Source organism: Salvia hispanica, chromosome 2 (genome assembly GCF_029641045.1).
Source record: "Salvia hispanica isolate PSC_SH4W2 chromosome 2, Shi_PSC_v1, whole genome shotgun sequence".
NCBI lineage: Eukaryota > Viridiplantae > Streptophyta > Magnoliopsida > Lamiales > Lamiaceae > Salvia > Salvia hispanica.
In genome coordinates, this window is record NC_142693.1 from 34,951,596 (window position 1) to 34,964,765 (window position 13,170).

The 13,170-nt window shown below is 38.7% G+C and overlaps 2 protein-coding genes across 3 annotated transcripts; one reads left to right on the top strand and one right to left on the bottom strand.

Annotated features, from left to right (window-relative positions):
* Positions 1 to 6,829: 6,829 nt before the first annotated feature.
* On the top strand, positions 6,830 to 9,278 carry LOC125200890 (Pentatricopeptide repeat (PPR) superfamily protein). The gene has a single exon (XM_048098712.2). It carries the CDS (start codon positions 7,024 to 7,026, stop codon positions 8,974 to 8,976), a length of 1,953 nt encoding a protein of 650 aa, XP_047954669.2. The 5' UTR covers positions 6,830 to 7,023; the 3' UTR covers positions 8,977 to 9,278.
* Positions 9,107 to 12,955, bottom strand: LOC125200891 (ribulose-phosphate 3-epimerase, chloroplastic). Of its 2 annotated transcripts, none has more exons than XM_048098714.2 (10): positions 12,706 to 12,955; positions 12,078 to 12,192; positions 11,788 to 11,928; positions 11,591 to 11,704; positions 11,195 to 11,273; positions 10,617 to 10,726; positions 10,483 to 10,539; positions 9,624 to 9,693; positions 9,435 to 9,529; positions 9,107 to 9,372 (listed from the first exon to the last, which is right to left on the bottom strand). In XM_048098714.2, exons 1-9 carry the CDS (start codon positions 12,807 to 12,809, stop codon positions 9,480 to 9,482), a joined length of 840 nt encoding a protein of 279 aa, XP_047954671.2. In that variant the 5' UTR covers positions 12,810 to 12,955; the 3' UTR covers positions 9,107 to 9,372; positions 9,435 to 9,479. The 2 variants fall into 2 exon arrangements, with proteins under 2 accessions (XP_047954671.2, XP_047954670.2); XM_048098713.2 differs by having other exon boundaries at positions 9,107 to 9,321; positions 12,706 to 12,954.
* Positions 12,956 to 13,170: the final 215 nt, after the last annotated feature.

A 13,170-nucleotide genomic window follows, 5' to 3' on the forward strand; every position in this document is an offset into this window, starting at 1 on the left:
TGCGACACCAGGCGCAACCTATGCCCACAACGTTAAGGATGCTCTAAGGGAGGGATATTATTTCACGAACGAGGGAGTACTTTATTTGGAATTGAATTAATACATTAAATTTTATACTTCATAATTTTCACAATAAGAGTCACATTTCACTTTTATCATGGTATGTAGGTCTTACATTCCACTAACTAACTTCACTTCCATTCTATTATAATATTAATATGAAAAAATGGATATTATATTCTAATAACTTTTCCAATCCACTATCTTTTATACTCCTTCCGTCCCGCTTTAGCAGTCCCATTGACTTTTCTGCCATCTTTTTATAAAAATGATAAAAAATTGTTAAAGTGGAGAAATGGTAAAGTAAGAGAGACAGTAATGTAGATAAGACTCTTCTCTATATTATTCTCTCTCTTAATTTATCATTTCTCCTTTTTAACTATTTTTTTATCATTTTTACAAAAAGATAGCAGAAAAGTCAATGGGACTGCTAAAGCGGGACGGAGGGAGTAAAATTTATACTCACACAGAATATAATTCCTATTGCAGAGCTGGGGGAATACTACTTATTTAAGTTACTTAGATCATATTTAGAATAATTTTAGTTACTGTCTTTAATTGATGCCCTTAAGAATAGTTTTAGATACAGTCTTTAATTGATGCCTGGTGGCAGTATTAATTTCTGCTTAAATCTAGAAATTGCACCATACTCTGTATTAGAGCATCCGCAATGGTGCTTAGGTCAGCCATAGGCCAGCAATAGGCCAGCCATTCTCTCCCCTGCCACGTCAGCAAAACTAAAAAATCCACCTGCCACATCAGATTTAGGCCAGCCATAGGCTAGCCATAGGCCAGCCGCAATAAAAATAATTCAAAATATACTACATTTACGGAATTAAAATTACGATAAAAATACGAAATTAGATTTACGAGACATATACGGGAAAATTCATTAATTTTATATTTAAATTAAAAAAAGTACATTAACTAAAAATCATAAAAATAACATAATAAAAAAAAAATTGGGCTTCCACACACGAGCCACCTTGAATCTGTTATAGTTTGCCGCTAGCCGAACGGGGGTCTCGCTAGTTTGTCCATGTTTCTGTTTTAGGTCTTAATTTTGTATTGGACTAGTTGTTGTTGTCCATCGCTAGATGTTGCTCTTGTACAGAAATTTAGAGATAGAGAAAATCGCGTTTATATAGTTTTTCAAAAATTTAAAAAAAGAATTAAAATTTTTTTTTTTTTAAAGAATTAAAAAAAATTAAAAAAAAGAATTAAAAAAAAAAAACAAAATTCGGCGCTGGCCGATCGGGCCTCCACAATGGCGGCTAGCCGATCGGCTAGCGCTTCGGCCAGCGACGAGCGATCGGCCAGCCCACGCCGATCCGCTCGCCGAAATCGCCCTCGCCGATTGCAATGGTTCGGCTAGCCGATCGGCCAGCGCGACGAATCGGCTAGCCGGTCGCTAGCCGACCATTGCGGATGCTCTTAGTGATAGGTGATTGACAAAATCAAGAAAGCTGTCCGAATCAAGAAGTAATCATTAGTATATAAGTAGAATATACATATACTCTAACCGACTATCATACGTGCCTTATGTGAATATCATTCTTGTTTAATGCATGTTTAACGTTGTTATTTTAATTTATATATTTAGTTTGATTCTAATATATTAAAAAATGTTATTGGAATTTTTTATTTCATAAAATTCATAAAAAATCAAAACTTGATTTACTCATTTTCTCTATAATTTAAAAAGAATAATAAAATAACAATCAAATTTTGATTTTTATGAATTTTGTGAAATTAAAAATCTCAATAATATTTTTTTAATTTATTAGATACAGACTAAATATATACTAAATCAAAACGAACAACGCTAAACGTATGTCAAACGAGAGTAGTGATTACATAAGAAGCTCACATGAGATAGTATAGCTTATTATTACCCTAATCTAACTAACCAATAAAATAAAATCAAAATATAAGTTAGTCACATATAGATCAATCAATGTCATAGGTATAGCACACTCCGGATCACCTACAACTTTTCCTACAGCATCCTCTACTCCACCCTTCACAAACATAAAATATGATGGTGGGCCCATTACTTATGTTTATGAGGGATGGAGTAGGTGATGTTGTAGGAAAAGTTGTAGGTGATCCCGACCGAGTATAGCATAGACAGTTCAACTACACATCATTTCTTTTTTTCCAAATAAATTGTTTTAAACTAATTTATTTGAAGAATACCACTTTTTGAAGAGTTTAGTTTTTCATACTAGTAAAATAAAAAGTGGGGGGAAAATTGAGTTTTTCATCAAATTCATCTACCTTATTATTTACTAAAATTGAGTTTATTACATAGTTATATCAAAGGTTTCAGACTCAATTCACACGCTATTTTCTCCTACATTATAGAATAAATCAAAAAAGAAAAATAAGCTGAGGGGAGAAAAGCCCAAATACAGTAAGATAAGCTTCTCCCACTTTTTTTAGTTTCACTCAAATACTCCCAAATCTCTGCTCCGTGTCATGGTCCAGGGCTTCGAGATGCTGAGCGGCAAGGGGGAAGGCCCAGACAGGGAGGTGGTGCGGCGAAGGACAGACCGAGATCGGGAGGATGGGCGGCGAGGGGGTAGTATTTTAAGTTGATAACTAAGTTTTGGGCCTGTTCAAGTTTCACGAAATGAGCAGATATGGGCTTATTTCTTGGTCTTGGTGGCTGTTCAAGTTTCACGATTTAACCTACTGAAGCCCGCTGAACAAATCCGGCCCGCACTGTTTGACTCTGAAATACGCCTAATTCTAAACGACCGAAGGAGTTGCGTTATTTTTCTTGCCTAGAAATTCGGATCCAGAAATGAGTTGAAGATTACCATTTAGCCCCTGCGATTTTTAAATCAACCCCAAAATAGAGAGCCCTCACCGTTTTCCGGCTTACAAAAAAATGTCGACCCAACCACAGATTTGCAGTTCTGCGGCGGAGCTCAAGTCTCTGATTTGGGGTTGTACTGAAAATTTCCGTTGCTTACGTTCCCCGCTAGATTTGCAGAAATCGATTCCGCGGCGGAGCTCAAGTCTGATTTGGGGGTGTCCCGACTGCATTGTTCCGTTTGGCTTCCTCAATTTGCAGACAATTGTAGCGCCCATTTATTTATCCCCAAAATTGCATTGAAATTGAAAAGGTTTGCCGCATAGAAAATTTGCGGTGGCAGGCTTTAAAATTTTTGAGGGCACTTTAGGAAGTATACAAAATGGGCCCTTTTAAATAAAAAAGGAAAAAAAATGAAAAGCCCACATCCGCATACATTTCTGACATTTTGAACACTAGAAACACTTGGAATATAACTTGATGGAACAGTAGAAAATCTGGATCAGATTAAATTCTGCCCATTTCATTTTAAGTAACTTGAACACCCCCTTAATTGTAGTTCAGCTATCGCACATATCCTCTTCTTCTTTAATTGTAGTTCCAATATAGAAACCAAGTGCCGCAACTCAACTCTTCCCACCACCATCGCACATATCCTCTTCTTCTTTGCAATGACAGTTTCTTCACTTCTTTTCTTCCTCGTCTTCTTCTTCCTCGTCGTATTTCTCAACGGCCAATGCCTCGATGATCAAAAGAAGTTGCTACTTGAGCTCAAGAGTTCTTCCTCTCCACTCAGTTTAATGAGCTGGAACGCGACGCATGATAGTTGCGAATGGGCCGGCGTGAAATGCGACGACTTCGGCCACGTCATCGTCCTCGACCTCTTCAAGGACGACATCTGCGGCCGGATCAGCGACTCTTCAACCCTTTTCAACCTCACATACTTGTCGCAACGACTTCACCACAAGTGAGATTCCCTACCAATTCCATCGTCTCACAAATCTGGCATACCTTGATCTGTCGGAGTGCGGTTTCATGGGACCGATTCCATACACCTTGGCTAACCTCACCAACCTAGTTCAACTCGACTTGTCAAGTAACTTCCTCACAGCTCCAATCCCATCCCTTCATAGCTCCTAAACCTTAGTGATAATAACCTAACCGCCTCACTTTCTGATTCGCATTTCCAAGGCCTTGCAAAGCTCACTCACTTAGATTTAAGGCATAACTCGTTGGAACCAACTGTTCCTCACCATGTCTTTGCCTTGCCTTCACTTATATCTCTTTATCTATCCAACAACCAATTCAGTGGACAAATCGAAGATTCTCCCATTGCAAACAACTCTACCCTTCTCTTTCTAGATTTGAGCAGTATTAGGATTGAAGGTCATGTTCCTAACTTCTTCTTCCAGTTTCGAAGCATGATAATTCTCGAGCTCTCTACCAACTTCTTTAGTGCCGTTTTTGAACTGGACCAAGTCTTGCAAATCTTTCGGAAATTATTCTTTCTAACAACAACTTGTCTGTTGATACATCCACCGCAAGTCCAACTTCGTATGGATATCCCCGGATATATACATTTCAGATGTCCTCCTGCAATCTGTACGATTTCCCGGATCTTAGAAATCTATCCTTGTCGGAGTTGGACCTCTCAAACAATTATATAGGAGGGGATATTCCTAGCTGGATTTGGGAAATGGAACTTGTGAGCTTGAACCTTTCTCTTAATCTTCTGACAGATTTTCAAAAGCCTTACCATATATCTTATTCTATTAACACAATAGACTTGCACTCTATACGGTTGTAAGCTTCCGTTGCTTTCAGAAGCATTCGAGTTTGGTTATGCTTACTTGTTTCTCGCAAACAATAGCCTAACCGGAGCAATTCCAACCTCCATCTGCATTCGCTCTCGGAGGCTTCTAGATTTGTCTTTCAATAACTTAACTGGCAGCATACCTTAGTGCCAACGCGGGATAAACCTCTTTTGTATAACGTATCCTTTTTTGTAAATAGATCAATTTGGAGTGTTAATATATAACACTAGCTTTATCCTACGTGCAATGCAACAGATTACTCAAAGTAAACACACTTCTTTTTTCATCACATCATTTGTCAAAAGACATAGTAGTAGTACTGTAGAACTATGAATCCACTATAATAAAAATAAACTGAATGTTCAATATCCAGTCATGGCTCACGCATTTTGGTACTATGTTATAAAAAACAATCACCCCAGCCATCCAAAAACCTCTTCAATGTAATTAATTTTGCTCTCTCACTAATCTGGTTTATAATTAAACGTTGAGTGAATTTCTTGAAATCATAAGTTCGAAGTTCGAATATGAAACTGTTGGAAATTTATGTGGAGATAAATGCAACAAGACCAACAAGGTGAATACTTTGTGTAGAGAACTCTTGTTGAATACTTGAATGAAAAATGAGTACAAGGATCATCCTATTTATACTAGTGTAGGAATGCACTAGTTGGATGAACCTACACAAATACATGTATCATAATTAAAGTAATACATAGAATTAATACTAGAAGTTGGACCATTAGTTCATGAATCTGGGAAATACATTAATCTTCAATAGAAACATAATTCAGCTTTGAGCTCTTGATCTGCAGACTATTTCTTCTACAATATGTGAATCAACACGAACGAAAAACGAGCAAAACGACATCGCCTAAGACAGATCCACGGCCATTGAATCGTGCAATGGATGCTCTGTCATGTTTCACCATCTATGGAGAGGATGCTGCTCTGATACTCTACAACAGCTTTGGTTGGTGCTCTGGTTTTTAGCACCATTTCCTCGTACTCGTCGGTCGGATTCGATAGAGCCGTGATAGCACCTCCGGCTCCTATGGAGACCTCGCCTTCGTGGATGACGATGCTTCTGATGACAATGTTGAGGTCGAACTTCTGGTCAGGGGCGGACCCAAAAAAAATATGATTAGGGGCTGTAATTTCTAAATTTTGTTCTAAAGTCATATTTTTGTTGTTTTAGATCATTTATAAGGGATTTTATATAATAATTTATATTAAATTCGAATAAATATTAAAAATTTATAAAAGAAAATGGAGTAGTTTTGAAAATATTTTTATTAAGGGCTTTAGCCCCACCCTATTTCTACATGGGTCCGCCCATGCGTCTGATTGTAAGAGAAGTATCCTATGCACCCAAAGTAAACGTCCCGGGAGCTGGTTTCCAAGGAGTCGAGAATCTCCATCGATCTCAACTTCGGTGCACCTATCATCGAGCCCCCTGGGAACGCAGCACGGATGCAGTCGACCGCGCTGGCGTCATGCCGTTTCTGTCCTCGTATCGTGCTCACCATCGTGTGGATAGTTGTGTAGGACTCGACCTCCATGAGATGCAGTCCGGATCACCTACAAACATAAGTGAGGGGCCCACCATCATATTTTATGTTTGTGAGAGGTAGAGTAGAGGATGGTGTAGGATAAGTAGTAGGTGATCCATTTCGCATGAGATGAGGCACGTCCAAAGAGTACTTACTTATTATTAATAATAATTTGTATTGCTGTAGTTGTTGTATCTTTGATTCGGTCAATTACCATAATTAATAACTAAGAGCATTACTAACAATTTTCCACTAAACTTAAACTCATTTTAGAATAAATGTTACATCAAATATCATTTTACTCTAATAATTTATACTAAATTCAAACTTAAAATATTATCTATATTATACATTTTTTACTAATAAAATTTGAAAACGTTTTTATTTTGATTTAGTATAAACATAAAGATATGTATTTTAGAATACTATTAAAGCAACTAACTTATTTCATTCTAGATTTTAGTGTATCATGGGAAATAATCTAAATCTAATACAGAATGTTATCTAGTTATAATAAATAAATTTGAATTTATCCCGTTGATCGTCATTAAATCATGTAATCAGGTTAAGTGGGCTCCTTAACCAATTTTTGATTTGGTGGAGGCTAATCGAAGAGTGTTGAGCTTAATCACTTCACCTCGACAACATTAATTCCGACGAATTCCCACCTCCATCACACATTTCTGTCAAATCCAACCCACATTCATTCAAATTCATGCCGTAACTGGTCGGAATTGTTAATGGGAAACAAGAACTCAGAGCTTCCACCGGAGCAATGTTGAAGTTGAAGTCTTTCCCTCCAAAAATCAAGCCTTTCTTCAACCAGAATCCCCCAGCAGCGTTCCTATCTTCTTCCGCAACTCCGTCTTTACCCTCAGAGTCTTCACCACCGTATCTCGCAAATTTGGTCGCTTCGATTCTCAGTTCCTCTACTACAGGCCAGGCGCTGAGGATCTTCAACTCGGCCTCACCAACCATAAACCCGGCCAAGACCCTGAAACTTCATTCCGCCATCGTCCATTTCCTAACCGGGAAGAGATTGTACGTGAAGGCAAGGTGTTTGATAGAAGGCCTCATCGAAATCTTGAGAAAAACTAGGAAACCCCACAAGGTGTGTTCATCGATTTTCACCGCGCTGAATCAGATTGAGCATTCAAATTGCGGCGGCAATGTGTTTGGAGTGTTGATCAACGCTCTGTGCCAGAAGGGTCTCCCCGATGAGGGGCACTGGGTGTACCGGAAGATGGGGAGATTGCCGCCGGTGCAGCCCTGCAACGTGCTTCTCAACGGCATTTTGAAGACGGGCCGTGTTGAGTTGATGTGGGAGGTTTATCACGACATGGTTTCGAATGGTTTATTGCCTAGTGAGGTGACTTATGGGATACTGATCGATGCTTGCTGCGATCGAGGAGATACAGAGAAAGCAAGGTTGTTACTTGAAGAGATGGTTCAAAGGGCATTAAAACCGACGGTTGTGATCTACACGACCCTCATACGAGGCTTATGCGCGGAGAGTAAGATGTTGGAAGCTGAGGCTGCTTTTATGAGAATGATGGAGTGTGGCGTGGCTCCTAACCTCTACACATACAATGTATTAATGGATGGATATGCTAAGATGGTATGTGTTGAGAAAGTGAGGAAGTTGTACTATGCAATGTTGGATGGTGGAGTGTTGCCAAATGTTGTTACCTATAGTATTTTGATATACTTGCTTAGCAAGATTGGGGAGCTTGTAGCTTTTAGGAGCTATTTTGTGCATATGGTGAAGTTTAATGTTGTTCCCAATATCTATATATATAACTGCTTGATGGATGGTTTGTGTGATGCTGGTGACTTATCTGCTGCTAAGGCTATGCTTGTGGAGATGGAGAAATTTGGTATTTCTCCGGATGTTGTCACGTATGGCATCCTTATGAAGGGGTATTCTAGAACCGGTAGAGTTGAGGATGCGGAGATTTTGTTCAGTAAGATGAATGAGGCAGGAGTGGTGATGAACTCTGTGGTGTATAATACTCTTATTGATGGATATTGCAAGAAAGGAAGCATGGAGAAGGCTGTGGGCCTCTGTTCACGAATGATGGAAGCGGGCTTACAGCCCGACATGGTTACTTTCTGCACGCTGATAAACGGCCACTGCAAAGCAGGGAAGCTGGAGGCTGCGATGGGGCTATACTATGAAATGGGAATCAAGGGTTACAAGCCTGATGTGGTTGCTTATACTTCTTTGATCGACGGGCATTTCAAGAATGGCTATGCCGATGCAGCTCTTCAGCTGCACAGAGAAATGATAGAGGCTGGCGTTGCACCCAATGCTTTCACACTTAGCTGTGTGGTTGATGGGCTGTGCAAGGATGGAAGGATCAATAATGCAACCAGTTTTTTCTTGGAACAAACCAAAGCTTCTATGGCTGAAGCAGATGCGCATTGTTTGCCTACTAGAGTAACATATTCAATCCTGATCAGCAGTTTGTGCAGAAATGGTCGAGTGTTTCAAGCCAGCAAGTTTTTCTCGGACATGAGGAGAAGATTGGAACCAGAAGCTGTTGATTATGCTGCATTGGTCGAGGGGCATTTTGGAGCTAAGCGTGTGTTTCCGGTGATGCTGCTGCAAGCAGATATGCTGAAGAAGGGCATACTACCGAATGAATTTATGTATAAGATATTGGAGAAGGGATATCAGGAGACTGCATACTTGGCATCGGCTCAAAAGTGTCGCGATGATTTTTAGGTGTAATATTGCATCATCATCGTCACCAAAGCTCATCATCTCAGGTTCAAGTATTTTATCAAGAATGTGTTAAAAGTCTTTGAAAGAATGTGTCTTGTTTTGTTGTTTAGCAATTTAAACTGAGACAAGCTTGGAGGATAAGAATGAGCTCATTTTTTTGTCAATGACGTAATATACATTTTGTAAAGACAAAAAAGCAAGCGTTGGAGTAGCTGTTGCAGCATGTGTTTCTACAAGTCAAAATAATATGGTGAACATCATTCAAATTATACTACAAACGGTACTCCCATGATTCTTCTGAATTCACTCTTCTTGTTGTACTTGTTTTGATGTATTCTCCTCCATCTGGTTCCGTGTGTCGTATGCAAACGAATACAAGTATAAAATCACATTGTTCTGAGATGGTTAGAGAAAATGAGATTGAGACATTTAAAGCAAAAAACATAACAAGATCATACCTTGAAATAGAGTATGGAACCTAAGTACAGATCCAAAATGAAAGTTTATGCTGGAACTGCTACAGGCCTTTTGCTGGTTTTGATTCCTTTGATAGCTGCAAAAACAAAATTGCAGAAGACGAAACTTAGATTTTATCACCTAGTACCGATACTTTGAATAAACTTCGAATGAAGCAGTTTTATCCTTGCCTTCAGCATAATCAGGAGCTCCAAAAACAGCAGAGCCAGCAACCAATGCATTGGCTCCAGCCTCAATTACCTGTGTCAATACATGATAATAACAACCACCCTTAGCAAGGACATCTATGAAAAAGAACTCTGGATTAAAATAGATAAATCCAAGTGAAAAGATAAGCAAGACAGTGGTCACAGATGTCCTAGGAATCTACAGAGGACCTTGTTAAAACACGAGTTTTCGAGTCAAAGAATCCCCCAATCAAACAAATTGCACGCTGGTTCATTCTTCATTTCGTGATATGACCTCAAGAAAAATCACTGTTTCAATTGGATGGCCAAATTAGGAAAAACTAAAAGCAGATCATGTCCCTTCTGATATCTATACTCCCTTAAGGCCCAAAACTAAAGAATAATATACCATCACAAATGCATAAAATACCCCATAAGAAAAGCAAATTAACTCAACTACATCCCAAAGAAAATCTACATAACCGATTCCCTGAATTGCCGACACAGCATTCATTTTGCAACAAGTTATATTAGTTTATACAACACTAATGGCTCTTTCTTCACAAGCCCAGGTAAAAGATCATAACTATCAAGGATCAACAAGAAGGCCACATGGAGAAACAATGGTAAACTGAAAATTTCAAATTTCAAGACCATATCTAGTCTTAATTTATAGGTGATGATCAGGATCATATGCTTTTTACCCTTATCCTCCCCCTCGAAGGTGAGAAGCTGGAAGTGAGTATGTTTATGGAAGTTCGGTCAAGCGATATTCTAATACTGATGATGTTGAGGACAAAGTCTCACATTGTTTATCCTAATATTCAGTAACTGATAAACAGAAGAGAGACAAGGTAGTGACCTTGTAAGCATTTTTAGGACCAACTCCACCATCTACCTCGATCCATGGGTTAACTCCCTGTAATGAAATATTTTCAAACGGTAAGGGAAATATACAGCATTGCATGCAAGAAAGTAAACAGACATTAACACTACCTTCTGAGCGCACAAACTTCTCAAATCTGATATTTTCTTTACTTGGCTCTCTATGAAGCTTTGCCCACCAAACCCGGGATTTACAGACATAATCAATACCAAATCAACCACTATGTAAAAGCAAAAAGAGAATGCATTAATCCACTGAACTGAACACATGCTGCTGGAGATAGCAGCTCAAGTATGAGAGCCATACTATCCATCAAAATGGTTTTCATAAAAATAATGTCACCATTATGCACTCTTCAAACAAAAAATCAACCAGAGAGAAGGTAATTCAGTTGGAATAGTGGCCCCAGAAACTACGTCTCAGATTCACGAATTTAAATATTTGCACTCTCTTAGCTCGCCCATGCTATGAAACTTTAAGTGTCAAATTTCAATGATATATTACCATTCCTCTTGATCAAATATGTCATTCTTGTTATTCTAAGTTAGCTCTTATCCAGTCATCGTTTAAGCTGCTACACATACTCTACTGTAAGGAGCAGGCATCAACTTGTTAAGAAAGAAATCACGAACATCCTCGTTGCAACTTGGCAGAGTATATACTCAAGTTAGGACTTCGCGAACCTCACCATCAAGAACATATTCTATGGTACTCAATGGAGTTCCAGGGTTCAGGACTACTCCGGCTTTAGCACCCAAGCTCTTAATCTGGAAAAAAGACACCAAATGTGTAAGTATTATTAGTTCGTCTGACATTTCATTTACATGTTATAAAAAGAAGTATACAAACTTCATTAACACAATAGATAAAGTAATTCCTTGTGGACATACTTCTAACTCGAATTTCCCAATAATGTCTCATTTAATCAACATATGGTCTACATGTCATTTCCGAAAAATGAACGACATACCAGAGGTTTAACGTACTTTCTATATTAAAAATTCAATGGTATGGTGCAAATATGTAAACAAGGGAAACAGTTGCACAACATACTGAACATGAGAGCACCATTTCAAAATCTTACTTGATTCACTGTACGATGCAAATGAATGGTTGAAGCAAGTTCGCAATGAACGCTAACTATGTCAGCTCCAGCCTTGATGAAGTCCGGGACTCGTTGCTCAGGCTCCACAATCATCTGCCGAGCTTTGATAATGTTAAGAATAGGTTGATTCAAGGCATTGATTAGGTTAAGGCTTAAAAACTCAAATATTGGATTACCAGATGCACATCCAATGGGAGATCAGTGACAGGGCGCAGAGCATCAACTACGAGGGGGCCGATCGTAATGTTTGGCACAAACCGGCCATCCATCACATCAACGTGAATCCAATCGCAACCTGCCACCTCCACTGCTTTGACCTAGTTGTATGATAAAACGATTTAAGGAATCAACACCTCTATATAAATAGGCCAAACTGATGCTTGAATTGTTTGGAACAGATGCCATTTGAGTAATTTGTAAGATCTAACAGTTTATTAAGATTCAGGCTTGAGAAATGAAGATATACCTGCTCTCCTAGTTTGGAAAAATTAGCAGAAAGAATTGATGGAGACACAATGATGTCACTTTTGGAAAACTTATCAACTCGAGCAGTTGCCTTAACTACAGCTCTAGATCTTCTCCTGTATCAAAATGTAAGAAAGACATGTAACGATTGAATCACTATTTGTGTAATCAAAGATGAAATTGTATTTGAGAAATGAATCGCGAGAATGAGAAATCTTATTCACTCAATCGAGCTCAAGAATTGTTCACACGAAATCTTATTCACTCAATCTGAAATTGTCCTCATCTTAGCTGCAGTTGAGCTTATCACACAACAAGACATGAAGGGACCTAAACATTTCAAGCCCAATAGCTCATAATTGGTTAAATTTCCCAACAGAAAAAACAAAGGTCAAAGAAGCATATTCACAAACAGGTTATAGATTCCCAAAATTCAAGTTCTTGAAATGAGCATTCTGATTCATACATACCCCCGACCACATCAATCATCAATCCAGTTGAAACACCGGATAAGCATAGTCGTAAAAATTCAAGAAATTTGGGCAACATACCATCAAAATTAAGTACTATAACTCGGGATTCGCGGATAAAAATAGAGGTGAATCAGAATGTGAAGAAATATCGCGTACCTTCTAATAGTGAGAGAAGTGGGGGTTGCAAGAGAGAGCTTTTGAGCTGTGAGCCCACCTTGAATCAAAGCTGACGAACCCAAAGAAACAGCTGCTGATGCCATTTTCTTTAGCACTAATCAAGATTCTTCCTTTTTAGCAAATCAATAAGAATTCTTGTACAAGAAAAGGGAAGACAGTTGATATTTCCCTCCTTTCCTCTGGGTTTTGAGAAATAAGCAAGAATTTTGAAGAGGACGGGATATTGGGGTTACACGTGGCAGGAAGGATTTAGAGAAGAAGGGATGGTGGGGTATTTTGTTATCAGCAATGGTTGGCTGCTGGGTAATTTGAGGACTCTTTTGTTGCTGTTGTCTTCTTCTTGCTAGATAAAAGACGAAATCTTGCAACATGGCTCAGGAATCGGATCGGATCATTCCATGCCTGATTTATATTCATTTTTCAATACCACTCTAGTATTCAAAT